This window comes from Rhinolophus sinicus, chromosome 1 (assembly GCF_057876585.1).
Source record: "Rhinolophus sinicus isolate RSI-liver-muscle chromosome 1, RSI-T2T, whole genome shotgun sequence".
Taxonomy (NCBI): domain Eukaryota; kingdom Metazoa; phylum Chordata; class Mammalia; order Chiroptera; family Rhinolophidae; genus Rhinolophus; species Rhinolophus sinicus.
In genome coordinates, this window is record NC_142501.1 from 29,299,974 (window position 1) to 29,322,712 (window position 22,739).

General features: G+C 39.8%; 1 protein-coding gene across 5 annotated transcripts in view; it reads right to left on the bottom strand.

Annotated features, from left to right (window-relative positions):
- DUSP16 (dual specificity phosphatase 16) overlaps nucleotides 1-22,739 on the bottom strand; it is a 151,994-nt gene that overhangs the window by 4,218 nt on the left and 125,037 nt on the right. For all 5 annotated transcript variants that reach the window (XM_019744716.3, XM_088798040.1, XM_088798055.1 and 2 more), the window contains 3 exons: nucleotides 17,001-17,164; nucleotides 4,703-4,862; nucleotides 1,466-1,589 (listed from right to left, as the gene is read on the bottom strand). In XM_019744716.3, the coding sequence (XP_019600275.2) occupies nucleotides 1,466-1,589; nucleotides 4,703-4,862; nucleotides 17,001-17,164 (448 nt within the window). The remainder of the gene's footprint in view (nucleotides 1-1,465; nucleotides 1,590-4,702; nucleotides 4,863-17,000; nucleotides 17,165-22,739) is intronic.

Consider the following 22,739-nt stretch of genomic DNA (forward strand, 5'->3'; position numbering starts at 1 on the left):
CATCAAAGCACACTCTTCTGAGAGCCCTGTCTTTGTACTCTCTCGATAGCATAACCACCCACATACACAGTGGGCTCTGTGTGCCTAGAACACGCGAACGCGTTAAATCGAGTTAACCAAGTATTATCTCAGTTCAGTCCTCAGAACCCTGCTACGTCAGGTGGGTGTAATTCTCCCCATCATACAAGTACATGAAGTCCTTGAGGGACTTGCCCAAAACCACTCAGCTACTGCATGATGGCACTGGGATTCAAACCAGATCTCAGGTTCATTTTTGTCACTACCATGTTAACGAAGATTCATCAAGGGATCAAAACTAGTAATAGATAGCTTTTATGTTTCATTGTGGCAATAAAGACTCTTAAGAGAGAGCAGATAAATTCTTTAGAAGCCCCAACCCCTCATGGACACTCTTCAGAGGAGATGCAGGAATGAGAAAACTACGCTGAAAGATTATATTTTAATAAGAAAAAAATAACAAATAAACTCCTTGGAAATCGAGTAGCCTAAAGTAAATTAACAAAGCCAGAAATACCTGGCTCAACTGTAACAAGTATAAACATAGGGTGCTCATAAGACTTCGTACATGATATATGGGTGCCTTTTCTTCTGGTTTTTACACGGCACAGGAGGACCTTAAGGAGAAAAGCCTGAATGGAGGATGAGGGAGGTAACACAAACACAGGACCCATCTGCCCCGTCTCCTTCTTCAAATGGAAGCTGTTCAGGCAGCTTGTTTCTTTTTTCCAAATTTTCTAATTTGGAAAAAAAAGTCCAAAACCAGGCTGGCTCCATGCACCTATAGTTACTGATTTCCTAATCACACGAAAACTACCTACCTCTATCCAACAAGACACACAGGACCCAGATGCTCCAGTCACTAAACAAAACCCCCAGTCCTTAGTGCTATGCTATTGTCACTTGTCTGTCCTCTGGTTTGGGGGGGGGGGTCCAGTAAAAATTAAACACTGCAAAATCTGGGCAACTCTACAATATAGGAAATTTTACTTAATAAATGGAATTTGATAATTATTAGGTTTTATACTTGCACGTGTTAGGCTTTTTACTCACAGTGAAAGAGACACAAAGTTTGAAGCAGAATAGAGATTCTATGAGTATTCTCTTGGAGCTCTTCTTCTTACATGTAAATTAGAACAAGTGATAACTTCCCCAATTAGAGAAAGATACAAATTCATGTAACGAGAGAGATCTGTTTGGATTTGCTGTTCCTTAAACTAAAATACAGCTGACGATGAATCTGACACATGTTAAGGTAGAATTAATGCTGAATTACAAAAAAGCATTCTCCTCCAATCTTTGAAAGACCATTCAAAAATCCAGTCAACTGTAAAGAGTGTAACTAACATAATCATGATCTGCTTCAATTTGGTTACCCACCCTCCGATCTCTTCATGTTCCGGGTCAAATGAAAAGCCAATCATTCAGGACACGTCCCTGTCCTCACCTGTAAGCTTCATCTAAGGACATGTCCATCCTCTTCATGATGTAGGCAATCGCGATGGTGGCAGAGCGAGAGATCCCAGCCAGACAGTGCACCAGGACACAGCCATTGGAGGCCTTCGCTTTCTCTGCAGGAATCAAATTGAAGGAGGGTCACGGAAAGCAGCTTTGTTCAGCAACGACACCTTGCTTGCATTTATCTACTCAGTGTCTTTCATCTGACAACTCAAAGTAATACAACTCATCTACTTACAGATAGTTCCTTTCAATATTCTTTTAAGGAAGTAAGGGAAGATCATTTCCCCACCATTTACCTATAGGACAATGAAGGTCCAAACGTGTTAATAAGCGATCTGTCCCTAATTCAGGATGCCTGACTCTTACTCAAGGACTTTTCACCATGTCTTTTTTACATTATTTATTATTTTAATAACTTTCCCTAAGTATAAATCCTACATGATCATCACATGATTCTACTTGTTTAGTGTAGAAAATTTCAGAAATACAGAAATGTATAAAGAAAATATCCAAAACCTTATGATTTAGCTAACATTTTGTTTACCCTTGTTGTCTGACACTTCAATTTTTTCTAATTCTATAAGCAATATTAAATTTTTTTCCAGTTTTGAGATATAACTGACATAACATTGTATTATTTTTAGTTGCACCACATAATAATTTGATATATGCGAGATAATTAAATTTAAAAATTTTCCATTTCAAACATATGTGACATACCCTCCACAACTAAGACTGAAAGGACAACAACTTGACTTGGAAAAAAAAGGCCTGGAAGTACACACTGTTCCCCAATAAAGTCCTGTTCCCCTTCCCCAATAAAATCTTTAAAAAAAAAAAAAAAAAAAAAGGGTGAGAATAACAAATGTGAAGGGTAAGGGGAGCCAGTGAGGACGAGAACTTCCAAAGGCTAAAAAAGAGGAGGTAATAACTGAGGTTACAGAGTACAGTTCTAAGAAGGAAAAAAAAACAAAAAAACTTCTCGGATAATAATTTTTTAAACAGCTACTATTTATTAAGAGCTAATTATGAGCCAGGCACTTGGCAAGATATCCTACATACATTATTGATTTCAATCCTTACAATATTCCTATGAGGTAGATACATTATTCAGTTTCCAGATCAAGAAAATGAGGAACAAAGACGTTTTAAGTACCTTAACCCCAAATCACTTAACTAATGAACCTAAGGAGGCAGGACTCAAATACAGCTTAGCTCTGAATAGATGCTCTTAATTCCCTCCCTCCCTGTACTGCCTATGAGCTTGGGGAGGGTGAGGTGGGGCAGGAGCCTGTATAAGCAGCCAGCTGGGACTGGGGGCACCTCATGAGTGCCCTATGGCACAAGCAGGCAAAGCGTGCTTACTGCTGCCTACATTAACCAAAAATAAAGATCAAACTCCATGAAAATTCTGAGTGCTCTCAATGAGCTGAGAAGCTTACTGAAATTTAATCAAAACAATAAAAAAGAAAAGATACCCTATAAGTTCCTAAGTCCTGGTATGAGGGTGCGCCTGCAAATTACACTTTGCCGTGACTGGCCATGGCTGAAAATGTCCCGGGAGGAGACTAGCAACTATAGCGAACAGGGCTGCATCCCAAAGGTGGGCTGGAGACTTTGCCCTGAATTACTGGATGGGACGAGGATGGTAATCCTAGTAAATAGGGCCAAGCAAGTGAAATACTGTAAGTAAAAATATTTTCAGATATTACAAATAAATTATGATAATGTGTTTGTGTGTGTGTGTACTCAACAAACTTGGAACACAGTAACTTTCCTTTGGTGTGAATTGAAGGATGGTCCCAATATCTCCCATGAAAGAAAATAAGTTGGGGGCAAAGGTATTCATATTCTCTCTGTTCTATTAACCCTCCAAAAGCTTAGATATTGTCATGACTTGATGAAATCAGGTTCCTTTAAATAAATTCCAAAGTTGCACTTTTAGCTGAAATTAGAGCCAAACTGTCTCTGAATTGATGTGACAAGAAATGAGATCATTAATCATAATTATTATCTTTTAAAAAGGCAAAAACTAAATCATATGCTGAATATTTCCTAGAAGTACAATGGGTGGGATTAATTTGGGAAGTTTTGCTTGTGATTATTTTAATGCAAATTAAGCCATTTAGGTTCAGATGCTTCACAGATGAATTCTAATTAAAGATGAAAACTCTTGGCAATCTAGAATCTTAAAAAAAAGAACTGTTTTCAGAATTATCCAAAGTTCCCAAAGCATTATCTCAAAAATTTCTCTCACAGATGAAGGTATGAATAGTGAGGCTTAATTTACATAATTTCACTTTTTAAAAGGAACCAGTTCTTTTTTATAAATTACAGTAACCAATTCAGAGTATTTCATTATGGATTAGAGTTGCTCAATTTATGTGTCTTTGAGGGGAAAAAACAACAACAAAAACTCCTGCTCTGGAACATCAACAGTCAACCCTGTGATGCTGCTCAAGAGCCAGTAGCCACATTGCTCTTCTGTTCACCGCTCTCCACTGGAACCACGTTGCAAATCCATGTCGCCCACTCACTACCAGCAGACCTGATCCTGCGGCACCAGCCTGGCACCGCAGCCCCTGAAGCCAGGAGTCGAGTCGGGGCATAGGGGGCACAGGACTGATATTCTGGTACAGATCAGATCCTGTCACAACCAATGCCAAGGAAATGAGCAAGAGTGTGTGTGTGTGTTGGAATTTTATTAGATCCAATACCATTTGAAATTATTGGCACATGGACGCAGGCTTAGAAATCTTGTGACATAAAGACTTTAAATGTATATAATGGGATTTGTTTTCACAGGATTTGACTTTTCTCTGGGAAAAACCAGCAAGGCAAAAACAGTTTAAGTAAGGAATGCCACCAAAGTTTCCAAGTCTTTTACAGGATTTGAAAAAGTGGGTAAGAAATTTAACCCCAAAAGTTTAACTGATTTTCAAATGCTTGCAAATACATAATCACAGCTCCCATCAGGCTTAACCTTGGTCGTGTCGAGTTAGCTAGAATGTCACAAGGCCAGTCCCTTATGGAGAGCGTGGCACACATACATCACCTTGGCTACTAAATGAGATAAAGAGCATCATGTGTTGTTTTCAGATGTTTGAAATCTCTAAAGTAGGCTCCTTTTCTCTAAAGAAACAGAAAGGGGATAGACGGAGGGGGTATACCTATACACGAGACTATAACTCAAAGGACTTGTAATAGTCCTTGAGCTACTTACCAATGAAATCTACAGATTTGTCCAACCACGGCAAAATTTTCTCACAGAAGCTGTCATTCACAGGTACTCGCAGGAAGTGAGACTCGGGGATGAAGTCTGGCTTTGGGCAGGTATTGCTGGCGTTTAACACATAACCAATCCCATTCTGTTGCATCAGCTCCTGTGGAGGGAAAGAGCAATTAAAATGACTAATAACATACTAGCACAATCATTTTGAAAGAGTCAAGTTTAATGTAATGATAAAAATTACTAGTTTCCTTGAAATAATCAGTTTGTTCAAATGCTGAAATCCAAAAACCTAGCACAATGACATTTAGAGACAAGTTAAAAATAGAAATTTTTAAGGGCAAAAAAGGCTGTTTGAGATAGTATGCTTGAAGATCACGTATCATTACTATAGTCAACTCTGTATTAACTTCACTACCAGAGAGAGAGAGAAGTGGAACGAAGAATACAAAATAAAACCACGACAGTTTACTATGACTTTAGAACATATGTACATACGACAAGAATATTTTCTTCCCAAACTGAACATGCTGGTTGTTCTCTAAGATACAGTTCTAGGCAGTCTTCCCACTCTACTCTTTTTAAAGGCTGAGTCTATTTCCAAGGCTTTAATTATCAACTCTATATGCTGATGATTAAATTATATACATCCTCTTCAATTTCTAACCCAAATTTTCAGCTACCTCCTGGATCTCTATTTGCATGTTCCACAGGCCTTTCAAACTCAAAACGTCAGAAACTCAACACATTACGAGTATCTCTCTCCGACTCTGCCCTAAATTCCTGTTTTCTCTCTGCAATCCAGAATTGCTTCATGGTAATGACATCTACCCAGACACTTGAGCTAGAAAATAGGACTGTTACATTTCTCACGACCCCCACATACAAATAGTTGCCAAATTCTTTTGGTATCACCTTTCCCATTTATCCTCTTCTTTCTATTCTCAACCATTGCTGTTCAGTGGTCAGCCCTCAGGACAACATAAAGGCCACCACCACCATCACCAGGGAGCTCTTGAAGTTTGCAGTATCTTCCTCTCCAAACCATAGACTGAACAAAAACTAGAGTAATCTTTCTTGTAATTAGCATGGGATAAGTGCTTTGTCCACTTTTAATTTCATCACCTCTCACCGCCTGCACCTGTCCCGTACAACCTCCAAATCCCCCAACATCGTATGTATGCCCGCGGTTCTGTGCTTACCAGGCCCTGTCCTACTCATCCTACTTTGTTTAAATTAACATTCCCACTGATGCCTAATCACCATGACCTTCCAAAGTACTTTCTTTGTTCATATTGTTAGTAAAGCACCTTGCACACTGTGTTATAATTAGGAGAAAATTCTTTGTCTCTCCTACTAAGTAGTAAAGTCGTGAGATCTTGGACTGATTCTTGCTTGTTTTTCCACCTTCATAGCTTCATTCAACAAGCGTTTGTTCAAATGACACGTCTGCCATTTTCTAGACCAGCCTATACAACCTCGCTTCATTTAGTCATCCATTGTCACCTCTCAGAAAACGTTCTAAGCCTGAAGTACCGTGTTTCCCCCAAAATAAGACCGGGTCTTATATTAATTTGTACGCCAAAAGACGCATTAGGGCTTATGTTCAGGGGATGTCATCCTGAAAAATCATGCTAGGGCTTATTTTCCAGTTAGGTGTTATTTTCGCGGAAACACAGTAATCCTCTTCTAAGCAACTCTGGTCACTTTTTCGTTTTCTTGGAATGCTATCTCCTCCACAAGTCTTTTCCAACTACCTTAAAGAAAGTTGGTAATTTTCTTCCTATTTTACCCCTATGAAATAATCCAATTCCCTAATCCCTTCATTTACCACATTTGGCACAATAAACATATTTTATTTCATATAAAAGGTAGACTTAATAAATCCAGATCAACTGCGAGACAACTATGTCAGGAAACAGCTTTTGGAAGTAGGCAAGCTTCTCAGAGTGAGCAGCCTTCAGCTGCGTGCCAGTCTCCTGATGGCCTCATATGCTTCTGTTACGGTTAATAATCAGGCCGTGGAGATCTCACTGGTGTTTACTACTACAGCTTTTCAACTTCTGCACGTGTGGCAAAGGTCACATGTGTTTTTCTACGCTGAGCTCACCTACTACCGTCTGATCAACAACAGTGTCTCCCATGGAAGAACGGCAGTGGGTCAGTCAGGAGTTAAAGGCCTTTCAGGCCATTTCTCACCAATGATCCTCAAAGAAAGGAAGCATTTTATATACCTCCCTCCTTTCCTCCAACCATGTGACAAAGATTTATTAAATTAAAAGTAAAAGGAAGCAGTAACATCATTTTCCACTCAATTCAATAATTAAGACATAAAAGCTTCGAAGAAAAGGGGCCGACACTACCAGTGTTATCCGCTACACACAATCAAAAGACAACTCGAAGGATAAAACGTTATACATCAATGACTGTCCAAATTTGATTTCCCCATAGAAAGAATAACAACGTACACTTATGACAGGTAGACTAATAACCTACAGTTTGTAGGGATGACCACTTAATAAACCTAATTTCAATTAAAAAATATTTGTTGGGGCACCTTTGGTAGAGGCCTATTAATAATATATCATTATGCACATAGTACATATTAATACATTAATTTCTAACATTTAATGAATGACTATTATGTGCCACATACAGTGCTTAGCATTTAAATTAACCCCACTTAATCCTCACAACTGCCCTTGGATGTGGGTACTATTATTATCCTCATTTTAGAAATGGGGAAACCGAGGCTAAGGTTATATAATGTTCCCAATTTACACAGCGATCAGGTGGTACAGTCACAATTCAAATCCAAGTATATTTACTTCCAGAATCTGTCCTCTTAATTGCCATACTGTACTGAAGGGTTTTTTTTAAAGCAAATTAGATAGAATAAAGTAACTGGCCTACACAGACTTTTATTTTTATCTACATGAAATATTAGAAGTTTTAACTTCTTTTTCATCCTTTTTTAACTATAACAACTTAGAAAGTACAGGAGCACCACTCTGGTGGAAGACTGCTTTGGGAAGACTTTCCGAGTGACTCAGGGAACCAGATGGCTCCGTATTTGAGGAGACTTAGCCAAGTGTTACTTGCCCTCTTTCTCCCCGTTGGCACCTCAGCTGCAGTCCTAGACATCCATGTGCTGGCCTTTCTGCCGTGTTTACACTGCTTGCTGCTGCAGGTTGAGGACCAGGTACCTATAGGCATGTTCACTGCCCTCACCTGACTGCTGCCAGCCAGACTGCAGCGGCACTCCTATGGCTGCACAGAGAGGAAACAGGAAAAAGGGCAGTTCTGACCCCCTGTAAGCAACATCAGCCATCCAAGCTTACAATGTTGTTACATTGCAAAGTATTCTGCACTTATAAAAAAATATGCCATAAAAGATGCATTTAGGGGTGGCTGGATAGTTCAGGTGGTTAGAGTACGAACTCTGAACAACAGGGTTGCCAGTTTGATTTCCACATGGGCTGGTGAGCTGTGCCCTCCATAAGCAGAGTGAAGACAATGAGCTGCTGCTGAGCTCCCGGAGGGGCGGCTGGATGGCTCAGCTGGTTAGAGCGCGAGCTCTCAATAATTGAAAATGGCAACTGGACTTGAAGCTGAGCTGCGCCCTCCACAACTAAGATTGAAAGGACAACAACTTGACTTGGAGTTGATGGGTCCTGGGAAAAAGTACACTGTTCCCCAAAAAAGTCCTGTTCCCTTTCCCCAATAAAATCTTTTTTTTTTTTTCCCTAAAAAAAAGGATGCATTTATATAGTAGCTTTATTTTAGATAACTGGCAAAAAGCAGAGGAGAAAAAGACATTAATGTGTTGAAATTGAGAGATAAGAAAATAATTTAAAGACAAAATGTGAAAAAAAAACAGAATATATAGAAGTGGTATAACTGGATTTTATAAAAATTTTACTTAAAAAAATACCTATTAAATTGATTATCCAGTTGGTACTTTTTAAAATTTTTTTTATTTGTTTTAAAGAACTTTATATTAATTTCAGGTGTATAAAACATAATGATTAGACATTTACATACCTCACAAAGTGATAACCCCCCCAATCTACTACCCGTCTGACATCGTATAGAGCTGTTGCAATACCACTGACTATATTCCCCATAGTGTACTTTACATCCCGTGACTATATAAATATATTTAATTATAGTTGACATTCAATATTATCCTCCATCAGCTTCAGGTGTACAGCACATTGGTCAGGCATCTACACAGTCTATGAAGTGATTCCCCTGATAAGTCCAGGGCCCATCTGGCACCTTACATGATCTGTACTACATTATTAACTATATATTCCCCACACTGTGTTTCTCATCCTCATGACTATTTTGTGACTATCAATTTGTACTTTCTAATCCCTTCGCTTTCTCCTCCAACCCCCGACACCCCTCCCATTGAAATTCTTTTTTTTAATAAGATGGAACTTGATAAATAAAACATGGTCAATTAAAAAAAAAAAAAAGCAAACAGAAATCCTAAAATGTCACCATGTAAAATTTAAATATAATTTGGCTATTAAATTCAATACCATAAATAAATACCCTCTCATCTGGATTGATAATTACTACAATCAGTGAAAAAGGTCAAAGAGGAAATCATTAAAAACGATACATACATACTTGAAACATTTTATTTGAACTCAAAACAAAGACATTCATTTGCTAACTTCTGATGCAGGACCATGGCTTTTATTTTTATAGGTTTGCTGACTGGAGTTCTTAAGCAAATCACAACCAAATGCTTTCACCATCTATAGTTTCCATTTCTTTAAAGGGCAAGAACTTGGAAAACAGTATCAGCACAGAATTCTTCTAGATTATGACTGTCCCCTAAGTATTTTACAATTCCCTTCCTCCCACTTTAGTTCAGACAGAAAAAAAAAAAGTAAAGCAATTTGTCTTTCCTGAATCTTTTGAAAATATTTAACTTAGGTCACAGGAAAACGACTCTCCGCCTCATTCATATTTCATTGGTGTATGTAATATTTTAATTCATGTACGTAATTTTAATAACAAGTACACTGGCCTAAACAGGTTTCAGAACCAACACAACTGCCTCCTGGTAGTGGTGGGAGGAGACGTGCAACAACGAAGAGCCTACGGCTCAGTACGAGGCAGGTTTCACTTGGTTGAGAGCGTCGGGGTAGAGATGTCAGTGCATCTCTGAAGTCAGTTCAGTTTCTGCTGAACTTCCCTGTAACTATCCTATTAACCTGCTCTCCTGTTTATTTTTATGAATGTACATACAAGTGGCTTAGAGAGCATCTTCTGTCAACGGAACTGTGATCGAACTACAATTATGAAGAATGGCTCTGTTTTAAGAAGAATGACTGCTCTTATTCAAGATGGATGTCAATGACTCCTTGCTAAGTTATTAAGATATTTCTGTTATTCATTCAGTTTTGTTTCAGTACGTTGTGTGAAACATACACAGCTGGGTATTACTCTGTCCCATGGTTAAACATCATAATCTTTAAGCTTCCAGAGAGCAGTCATCTCAGACTGTTTAACATTTAGCTCAACGTTGTGCTAAGTCTGCTAAAACATGTTTTCTGCTAATAAAATAATCTTTCTTCTCCGGCCTTCAAATATACTTCCAACACTGTGGCCTCTCAGTTCTTTGAACTCCTCCTCACCTTCCCCACTCATGCCCATGAGACCTAGTCTGGTCTCTGCCATTACCAGCGACCACAACGCCCCACCCAGCCCACCTCACACACCTGCTTTGGGACTCCTGTCCTTCCAGCTTGCTCTATCTTACCCACTACTCCTGGAGCCCTTCAATCCCCCCAGGACCTACTATCTGTTGGTCCTAACCCCTATTCTCTATCCTTCATCGTCATGATGTCCATATTCCTTTCTTGTCCAACTTAAATTCTGTGGTCAATCATTACAATCATTCCGTTCCTTTCACCCTCAATTCCCTTGTCCCACTATCGCTTCTTCACACTCACTTGGCAAAATTACAACTCTGGTTAAATCTAATTCTCTACCTGGTCTGCATCTGCATCCATGCAGCTGAACGTAGCTAGAGACAAACAACAACGCTGCTGTATCTCACGTTCAGTTCACTGTTCCTCAGCACTCATTCTATTTCCCTAGTCTGTTCACTCTCCCTTTTTCCTAGATGTCATCCCACCCATTTCCCTTTTTCTTCAAACTCTCTGATGTCCCCTTTTCATCTTCCCTCTCAACTGATGGATGGTCTTATTTCCTACTAACAATCAGAGCAAAGTTTGATAAACTTCTACGAGCACATGCATCGACTTTCTCTCCTTTCCCTCCTGTTGCTATGGATGAACTCAGCGTGGCATGGAATAATGAAAAGTAGGTGGGTGCTGGCCCCAGAAAAACTAGAGCACAGCTTAGCGCGTTACTGAATGGTCTTGGGTAGATTACCTTACCTCCCTCAGCGTTACTTTCCTCACCTGTAAAATAGGGCTAATGGTGTGTATTTTATAAAGCTATTATGAGGACAAACTAACTGGCGCATAATATGAGTTTCGTTAATGTCACTGCCCTTACTTTATCTTAAGAATAGCTCAGGGGAATACAAATTGGTGCAGCCATCATGGGGAACAATATGGAAGTTCCTCAAAAAATTAAAAACAGAACTACCAAACGCTCCGGCAATCAGACTACTGGACATATAACTGAAGGATGCAAAATTAGGATCTCTAAGAAATATCTACACCCCCATGTTCATTCATTATTCACAAACGCTAAGGCATGGAAACAATGTAAGTGTCCATTGATGGATGGATGGATAAAGATAAAGTGTGGTGCATACATATATATATATATATACACACAATGAAATAGTATCTAGCCATAGAAAAGAAGAAATCTTGCCACTTGCAATAACATGGATGGACCTAGAGGGCATTATGCTAAGTGAAATAAGTCAAACAGAGAAAGACAAATACTTATATGTGGAATCTAAAAAATGAACAAACAAGAAACTGAACTCACAGATACAGAGAACAGATTGGTGGCTGCCAGAGGCAAGGGCGAGATGGATGAAGGTGGCCAAAAGGTACAAATGTCTAGTTATAAAATAAATAGGTCATATAACGGACACCATGGTGACTAGAGTTAACAATACTATATCGTATATTTGAAAGTGGCTGAGCAGATCTTAAAACTTCTCATCACAAGAAAAAAAATTACGTGGTAATGGATGTTAACTAGACTTATTGTGGTGATATTTCACAATACATACAAATATATAATCATTATGTTGTATACCTGAAACTAATACAATGTTATATGTCGATCATATCGCAATAAAAAAGCTCATAAATCATATAGTATATGAATTTTCTCTCAAAGCTTTTGCCCCTTCTCCAAAATAAAGCTGTTTACACCACCACCACCCCCGCTCCCCAAAAGCCTGTAATGTATATTTTTCACTAATTCCAACTGTCCTTTCTCCTACTTGGCCTTAACTAGGGAAATTACACTGAATGTACCAGGCTGGATATAAAAAAAAAGGGTTTATGTGACAAAGTAGAAGAGATTAGTCCCTAAGAATTTTAAAAAGTGGATTCTGGTTTCAATACACAAATAAGAAAGCTTTCAAAAATAATATTTGTGAGTCAAAAATAAACCTTAATTTTATATTATGATTTTCATTCAGTATATTTTCCCTTTAAAAGTGTCTCCTAAACCGTGAAGTAAACTTTCGCCTGCAGTTGGATTGATTTCTAAATATGGGTTCTATGATCTGTTGGTATAGACTTTGGAATAATATCTAGAATACAGATTAATATACAGCCTTAGTAAAATTGCTCTATTTGGTCAAGTTTCCCATGTTCAGCTAGGCTGAAAACAGAGATCCCGTTCAATCACCCCACGGGCACTGACGTTCTAGATAATGGAATTGTACTTTCTCTTTCTGAAGTCACTTCAATGACTAATTTTGCATCTGCCACTCCTTTTGCCTTCAAAGTTGACTTTACATCCTATTCCCTCCATCTAGTCTTCCTCAATTAGCCACACCCACTGTATCTACCACTTGCATAATCCCCCCTCTTGATGACAATACTGAGTGTCCTGTAAACCACCAGGAGGCAGGAATCATTCCAGTTTATAGGTGAAGAAACTGAGATTCAGTAACTTGGCTAACGTAATATGGCGGGTAAGGCGGAGACCTGGGATGCAAAAGTGCCCACCTCCAAAGCTGGCTCCCAGCCATATGCCATGCTGCCTCATTATCAGCAGTTACACTGTCAATCACTTTGTCTTGTGAATTATTATTTAGGGAACACGTCTTGTCTAATCAACTTGCACTCTGCATGGTGTTCTACACACAGTGGACACTGAATACATGCTGCATTTTTACTGATAATTTTGATGACTTTTGTCTTTCTAGGTCATATGGAAACCCCCCTGAAAGCAGTATTTGGCTATCTTGTGTCTAGGCGATTGCCTAACTCACAAGAAAACAGAAAACAGCAGTACTGTGCATGGCAGGCAGGACAGTCAGGCCATACAGCAAAGCCAGTCCTGCAGTAAAAGAGTGAAATCAGAAGCGACACAAAGAATGCTGGCAGCACTCTGTTCAAAATGCGGGAAGAGGGGACAGCAGAACAACTTTGATGAAGAGGCTGAAGTGATTCATGGCAGATACAGCTCTGGCTTAGCAACTCCTCTTAACATAACAGGTAATTCCGTCCTACAGTTCATGTACTTAAGTGTGAAACAAAAGTCCCTATTTAAAATTTTAAGTGATAAGGGAGAAAAGCAATCAAGAACTTTTGTCTTTCACATAATAACTAGAGATTCTTGCTCAAACCCCACTCATTTCGGATGTGGACCGGGGCATCAGCAAACTACTCTTAGTGTAATAAGCTGTTTCTGTTCCAACTCTAGTCCAAAGCCTAGAGGATAAAGAACAGATTGTGAGAGACAAGAGTATAGTTGTAAGGGAAAAGGAAAATAAAAGGATTCTTTTTGCTACCAGTGTCTTCTAATGATCTTTTGCAGAACAGCCATGCTTTTGCAGCATAAGTAAAAAGTAATACATTTGTTGAGAGGACTGACCTGCACTGTCCAGGATGCTTAGCCACAAGCCACGTGTGGCTACTGAGCACCTGAAATGTTGATGGTCCACACGGAGATGCTCAGTAACTACACAATACACAACAGATTTCCACGACTTAGTACAAAAAAATGTTAACTATCTCAATATGTATTGTTGAAATAATATTCTAGATATGTTGTGATAAAGTTCTTAATTTTGCCTGTTTCTTTTTACTTTTTTAATAAATTACTGGAGAAGTTGACATTATGTGTGTGGCTTGCATTATATTTCTATTGGACAGACCTGGTATAGAATATGATATAGAAATAGCAGGGAAAGAAAATCTCAGTTGTGATTCACTAGACTGTTAAGATGTGTCAGTCCTTGATAACCACCTACTACACAGAATTCCATTTTCTGGAAGATGGGTATTTCTGGTGTTACATAAGCAGAGGACTTAAAGCCAGAGTAGCCTGGGCTTGAGTTTGATCTCTGCCACTGACCAGCTTTGAAGCCAATGACTTCCTAGCGAGAAAATCCTGGGTAACTGACTTAACAACTCGGGGCCACTCTCCTCCTAATGCTATTATGGGAGTTAAAGGCAATGATGTGAAGAGCACAGCATTTTAAATGGTAATTATGATCCTCCTAAAAAAACTTGTGTGTCACGCTTTTAACATTTTTTGGTGTCACTTTATTTTTTTTTAAACAGACTAATAAAATTAGTAGCCTTGTGGATGACTCTTTTAAAGACTTCAGTTTCTAAATTTTAATCAAAAGGAATGAACTATTATGCAAGATGATAAAATCTTCATTGCTGGAGAACTTCAAAAAGAAAAGAAGCGTATTATTTCTCCTGGAAAGTTTAAATCAGAGAGTTGAGCACAAAGATGAGTTCATGCTATCTGTGAAATTAGAATTAAATCTAATTCTAAACGCACCATCTGGGGGTGATGGTGGGGAATTCATCTGACATTCTGCTATCGATGTCCTCATTTATCGAATGAAGGAGGAAGACTAAATGAGCTCTGAAATCCCCTTCAGCACTAAGACTCTTCCCAACGACTCTGGAGGTTAAAAATAAATTTCTCATCACCACTTTCAAAGTGTCCAGCCCACCAGTGCGTTCTTATTTCTCACCATCCCCTAGTCCACACTTTTTAAAGACACTTTATGATAGTCTTCCTTAATGCCCACGCTGTTTTACCCACAAACTTCCACAAACTCATTCTTCTCCCTACAACCATTTCCTCAGTGCATCTATGTAAGCGTATGTACTCAGTTTAGTATGCATTTAGAAGCCAGTTAAAATGAGAAAACTGTTCCGCTGTCCTCAACTCCAGGTTCCAGTTCAACTGCTCTCACCTTGCAGGCACTCACGTAATTGTTCACTGACACATTTGTTAAACCCGGAAAAGGTCATGTACTAGCAAAATGAGTGTGTCATTTAATTTAATGTCAAAAGTAACTAAAATGATCTGTAACACAATTATCTGTGAAATTACCTGCTGGCTGACTGGTTATATTTTACTGGGGTAATTGTGGAGAGGATCCCTAACTATGAATCTTATTTTATTTTCTGATCTGAGGATTAAATAAAGTATCTCCAGCTTTGCCCTCGGGAGGCATGTGACTTTAGGAAATTAATTTTGCTTTCTGTGACATAGTTCGCTTATCTCTAAAAGAGAATTAATCATCATCACATGCTCAAAAGCATTGTGACCTCACCAGAAAGGCTCAGAACAAGCACAAGCTATCGAATTTCAAACAGGCAGATCTCACAGTAAGAGCCGACTGATGTATCAACAACAATGTTGAGGTATAATTTTGAAGAGGTGGGGGTTTTCAGAACAAAAAAGAAAAAAAATGAATAAATGAATGCCTCATTGCTTCCCAATGATAGGGTATTGTTTTCCTCCTGGAAAGCCTGGCTTTCCTCTTGTTAGAGCAAGCCAATCTGGAAGCTTGTTTACAGTCAGCTCAATTCTTTCAGTTACTCAAGGAGAAAATGGTAAGGTACTGCCTTCATATAGGAAAGCAGTACTTGTAAATCACCAACAGCTGAATTAGTACCTTTGACTGCTTTTTCAATTAGAGGTGGTGTAAATAAGAGGTTTTAGAGAAAAATCACTTCTGTTGGCAGTGAGAGCACTGTTTTTGAGCACTTCTGGTTAAAAGCACATAAGCTGTGGAGGCAGACACATTTCAGTTCTACTTGTGTTGTTATGCTTGTACCACTGTAACAAATGCCAGTCAACATAGGTTCCTGTGGGCACAGCTTGCTCAGTACAGCCCAGGTCCTTTCCAGAAAGAATCCGTGCTCGTCTTCTTCCTCAATCAAACTGCTCCACAGCCTCAGACAGTGCGGCCTGCAGTGCAGTCTTACCGCAGTCCTCCCTGTCATTTACCACTGCGGGGACGGAGCCCCAGAGAGCAGTTCCCAGGCTCTCGGCCTCACGTGGAAAGCTGCTGGCTCGGGTAGTAGATGGCCATCAGCTGTTACCGGTTAGCCATTAGCCACTAATATAACTGCCGTGGCTAGACTGGCAAGGGGGTTGGTTGGTTGGCAGAGAAGCAGACGGCAGATTATGGCAAGTGGGGTTAGTAAGTGGATTGCGGCCTGGCTGCCAGCAAATACCCTTCATTGGGATACTGGCAGATGTTTGCTTTCGTGTCTCGACCAGCCGCCATCGAGAATATAGTGGTATGAACCCCCTATATCCATGGCTCTGTGGGTGTTCCTTTTTGGCCTCACCATGTCCTGCGTTCTTGTGCAGGGAGCGGGAGCTGAGACCCCGCATGACACCACCTCCTCCCACCTCTTCAGCCAGTGGTCGTCATTCCTCAATCCAAGCCCACCCAGAGTCCCTTCTTACTGTGCTGCAGTCAATAAACACATTTCTAAATGTGAAGTTAGGAAGTATTCCTGAGTGTGCCCAATCATTATAATAGAACAATGAATACCCTAAGAAAATAAGGCTAACCTTCTGAAGAATCTGTCCTATCCAGATCTTGTGGACCTATGAGGAATGAAACATGACAGCAGTGTAGGCTTCCTACGGCAATCATTAACATCACACAGAACAGCGCTCTGAAGGGTGATGCAACTGCTCACCAGGGGAGTGGGAGCGAGGCACTTCCTCTCTGGGAGCCAGGTGTGTCTGTCATGACAGCTAAAGGGCAAGCGCTGTTTCTCCAGCTGCTAACAACAAACCCTGCGATGAAGGATATTTTCAAAGTACCCACCTTGTTGAGGACATCTCGCTGGCAGCCAAGATAAAGATTGGGAAGAATTCGGGTTGGCCCAATGTTGGCAACAGGTAAGCAAGGCTGAGAAATGCAGGTAGGGACTAGCGTGGATTTTCCTTCACAGAGGCCAGGGAAACAACGGGAAAACTCAGCAAACCCACCTAAGAATAAATAGTATAAAATTATGCCATGCACAAAGATAAAAATCAGCCTCTGTGAACTACTCATATAAAACTGTTTGAAAGGAAATATCACATCCCATAGATGCAAGTGGGACTACTGCACACATATTCCTGTCTACAGGAGCTGACTGCTAGGTCTAACAGGTAACCCTGCTTGGCTTGTGGGGCCACAATAGGGATACCAAGCCCTGAAGCCACTTAAGATGCCGCCTCTCTTCCACACCCTCTTCATCTTCACTTATCCTGCAACATTTGCTCCCCACTGGCCCTCCCCCATGTGAATGCTTTTTTGAGGAATGTAACGAGGATTTAAGGTAAGTAGCCAGTGACCACGGCAAGACAATTATTCACATAAACAAAATGAGGACATAAGAAGAAATTAGAGGAGGGGGGTTATCACTTTGTGAGGGGTGACATGTCTAACTAGTGCATTGTTTTGTACACCTGAAACTAATAAAAAAAAGAAAAAAGAAAAAAAATGTGAACTGAGGCCAACATGGTGTTTCTTCCAAGTAAAATTGATCGAGTTAAAAATTCTTTCTGGAATTAAGTTTAAATCTTCCTACTGTACAGGTTTTTTTATTGCAAAGTTATCAGAAACATACTCAGTTCTGCTCTAACAAATATTCACTAGGTCAAGTCCTTGGGATTCCCTAAGGTTTCCACAATTACCAGTGATTGCTGGGGTCGTCCATTCCTTTCGCTGAACACTATCAAGAAGTGCTGACAGACCCTAGTTGGTTAGGGTTCATGACAGCCTTGTGGCAAGATTCCTGGACTCAGAAGAATTGTTTTTTCCAGTCCTGTCCTTATAATGATCTGCTCCACGACCTTCATTAAGTCACCATCTTGCCACTTCTTAATGAAGAGAAATCTACCTTGCCATAGGAGGCACTCTCGCCTCCTCTGGGAAAGGACACAAATGAATAAGGGCGTCACTGGGTTTTCCACTCTAAATATTCCTTGTGGGGTGGCTCAGTTGGTTAGAGTGCAGCACTCTTACAATAAGGTTGCCGGTTCAATTCCCCACATGGGCCACTGTGAGCTGCACCCTCCACAACTAGACTGAAACAACTACTTGACTTGGAGCTGATGGGTCCTGGAAAAACACACTTAAATAAAACTTTTTTGAAAGTTTTAAAATAAATATTCCTTGCTATCCAAACCCAGGAACTGAGTAGATTCTGATACATTTTCAGATAAATCCCTTGCTATCCGAGGCCTCAAAGTCTCACTACTAAGTTCAAACTCAGGAACTGAAGAGATTTGGATCACAGAGATTCTTTATATATTTTAAATACTATTTAATTGAAAAACAATTACCATATTGTCTTACTAGTAGACAGGGCAGCCCCCGTTTTACCTGTTTAGTCAAGCTTTAAACAAGACCCTAAACGTCTCAATAATATTTATGAGATCCATAAATCTATCTCGTTGATTTACATTCTATCGGTGTTCAGCCCACTTCCAGAAACACACAAAATATGCCCTTAAAGAAACGCAGATGTGCAGGGAGTTGAGAGGGGGAGGGTTCCAAGGCTTATTCCCCTGCCCAGCAGGAAGCAGATACAGGAAAAACAGACCTTCTGTCCCTCAACTTCCCATAGAGATTTTATGGGGATCACATTTCTCAAGGGGAAAACAAGGCAGGCATTTAGAGATAGGCATCGGGTCTCTGCATTCCTGCATAACCCATAGTATTCAACCACCCAAGAGACGTCCCTTTTCTGCCCAAAACTTCCCCTTTTCATTGTAATTATCTACCCCTATAAGGAACAAATGGGTACAAAATACCCAACTAGATTAAACTGGCCACTCACACCTGCGCAGTTTAAAAAGATGAGGTAATAGCCTCTTGTCAATCATAGATGTCAATCAAATGGTCCCAAGCCGGGAAAGGAACAGCCCATTCTAGAGAAAAGAAGGATAAAGTCCTTGCCAGTCTGGGCCCCTTTGAGTCTCTTGAGCCTTGCTTTTGCTCAGAGGCCCGCTCCAAACCCTTTGGAGTGTACTTTTCTCCTAATAATGCCACCTTGGGCCGTTGAGCCGTTCTCTACTGCTTGGGTCCACTTCTGTTTCTTTGAAGTGTTCTATCTCTTCCAACAAACTCCTCTTTCATCACTTTATTTCTTTGCTCGAGACGCTAAGGACCTGGACACGGCGCCATCCGGTAACAGCTTCACTACTTTCTAGTTGTCTGATTTGGGCAAGTTATTTAAGCCCTCTGGCTACTAGTTTCCTCATCTATAAATAGGGATAATGATCATACCTACCACATTGAGAAGATGAATTAGTTAATAAATCTAAAGCACTGTGTGCCTGGCACATAGAAAGCACTCGATAGGTCTCAGTGACGACTCTTTCAATAAGGTGATCATACGTCTGGGACCCAGGCTCATCTGCGAGGCCTTCCTCCACCCTGATCTGCAGCTAGTTGTTTAGCTACACTTCGTTAGGATTCGCCTGACACAGAGTGAAAAAAGCAATGCTTCTAAGGTTACATTTCCCAAAATGTGCTCCAGGGCACTGGTGGCCTGCAGGAAGCTGACAGACGAGATACTGATCCAAAAAGTAAGAGAAATATAGCATATATCTCCTGGGAGAGTCACAGCACACGTTAGCATATTAAAGACTCTGAAAAGTATCTCCAAGGAAACTAATTTAATTTCACTGAGCTCAGTAAGTTTCCCAAACTTATCTGACCATGGAATTCCCCTTCCCATTTCCCCAAAATCTGTAAGTAGCTAGTGGAACTCACACTGAAGGAAATGCTTTACTAGGGCCATGGCAACCACTGAAATGAAATGAATTAGAATTCCTACACCTACAAGTATAACCAACCCACAGACAATCTCGAAAAAGGGGACAGCCAATATTGGCGTATGTGTATGTGTATGAGTGTCACTGTTTAGGATTTCTAACTTCGTTTCTGTTATTGTTTTGTTTCTTTTCAGCCTCTCTAATTGCATAACACAGTTATTTAAGGTGAGGTTTTTTTCCCCCCAAAGTAGTTCTTATAACAACAAATATTAAAGAGTCTCATCATTTTTTGCCTATCTTACACCTACCCAACAAAATAACTGAAAGGCACTATTTTAATTATCATTTAACTGCATAAGTTTAAATTTTAACTTCTATTAACTTCTGTGGTTCTGGTGTTTCTCCAAAGAACTGCTTTCATATGTTTTCTATTCTGGCTCCAAACGTTCATGGGACGGTCTCATTTAAATCCAACAAAACAATATTCCAGTAAATGTTCTCAGAGAAAAAAGAAACCAATCCAAGGAAACTGCTTGAATTCCATTTTAAATTTATAAGTAATCATACTTATAAATAATACAAGTAATCAAAGAATTACCAAACATTTACTATGTGAAAAGTACTGCTCTAAGCACTTCACAAGTATTTATTTCATCTTTACAACTCCCCTATGGAGGTAGATGCTATTATCATTCCCATTTTACAGATTTAAAAAGTAGAGGTTCAGAAAGACTAAGTACGAACTGGCAGAGCCTGAATATGGGCCCCAGCAGTCTGTCTTGAGACTGTACCCTCAATCGCTGTGCTGCATCACTTCTCTAAATACTACGGGACTAACGCTCTAGGATGTGGGCACAGCCTTGCTGATAACTATGGGGCCCTCCCCTCACCAGCCAAGACCTGCCAGGTCTCAATACCAGGCTAAAAATGGCCAGGGGCCTCTTCCAAACTGACAGAAGGGCCTTGCTGCCCCAAAGCCATATGGTTCAAAAGTTTCAATGAAAGAGGAAAAAGGAGGTCTGATATGAGCAGACACAGAGACTCTTTAAATGTACTTTGCATGATGTACTAGTTGAAATTTATAGTCACTGGTTTGTTCATGATCAGTTTGCACACTGGTAATGAAGCTGAAGCTATGTCTTGATGAGTTTTAGGCCACCCTCTACAGAGCCTCTCACGGGGAGCCTGCAGCAATTGTAAACTGAGAGTTGGCTAGCCTGGGCCGGGCTGTTCCAGGTCCAGCTCCATCATTCATTAGTACAGTGATCCTAAATCACTTTAACTTCCGTGGACCTCAAAGTGAGTGTGGTTCTAGAAAATTCTAAGATGGAGAACAGAAATAAATGAGAGGGAAAAAAAGCAGTATTCATCCTCAAAGGCAAACACAACAACAGTACATTGTTAAAAAAAATACATATATATATCTTTTTTATAATTTTTTTCAACTAATCTGTAGCACAAACCCGAATAGCCTTAAAATATTTAACAGATTTCACTGAAAGCAGAGCAGTCATTTAGTGTGTAGTCTGGCTTGAAATGTCCCAAACCAAGGCTCCTAGTCCCTTGCAGAAAACAGTACCTCGGCCAAAGGGCACATTTTCCCTGATCTTTATCTATGACAATGTTCCACTCTGCTGACATCCTCCTTCATTGACAGTTTTTTCCATTCACTGACCTTTCATTCATTGTTGTACTCCAGTGACCCCAGTTTCATTTCATTAATTAACAACAGATGAGACACTGCCTGATTTCCCCGAACCCTTGAAAAACTATCTGTGGCCTCATCAGCAACTTAGTTTTGAAATATGTCTAAAATGTTCCCTTCCTCTTACAAATTAAACCTAATAAGAAAAATATAATTCATTTATGTAAACTTTTTGTTACAAATGGCTGACACACAGAATAAAGAGTCATCTCATCCATCCTTGTCATAGCTCTGGGCTTACCCATAGACTCCAAGTTAGATTACATTACATGAAGACCTAACATCAGTTCATTATGTTCCTTTGTTTACTATGAAAAGTAGCGCTGAAAAACTGAAAAGCTTCTTGAGAAAAGTTTTAAAATATTTTTAAAGTTGTTCAAGGATTTGACTCGCCATCCAATCGTGTCAAGTTTCTCCTGTCCCTAGATGTTTCACTGTTTATCATCTGGGAATATAGAAAATAAAAAGCATATAACCCGTATGTGCTCCCCTGAGATAGACTTGACTCTAGGTACGGCTGTAGCTGCTACCCACCCTGTGCTCGGAGTATTTGTCTGTACACGCAAGGAAGACAGACACATTTGCAGACACCCCTGGCCTGTAGAGAGAAATGGGAACTGGAGACTGGCAGACAGATGGACACACATTCGGCCTCTACAGACTTGGACAGACAGACGTATGAGCTGCAATGTTAACATCCATGTCTCTGCGTGTTAGTCTTCCACAAACCCAACCAGTGCTCATGCATGTTTATAAATAAACACATATATATTATTTTGGACAGAGAAAACATTTGGTATAGCTTAAAGGCATTTGCAATTTATATGTCACTTTATTCTAATTCAGCCAAGAAAAACTCCTTCCCTTAAGTCACCTCCTTCACAATTCCATTCATAAATACCATTTTCTGTAAAAGCCAATGTGAACCACCATTCAATTTTCAGAGGGAAAAAAAAATCTGCCACGTAAAATACATGTGACTCTAGTACACAATTCCAATTAGACACTCTTTTCTCTTCCCTCTGACCCTTGCAATCAGTTACAAATCAGTTTCTTCTTAAAATGCAAGAATGCTTACATAATAAATAA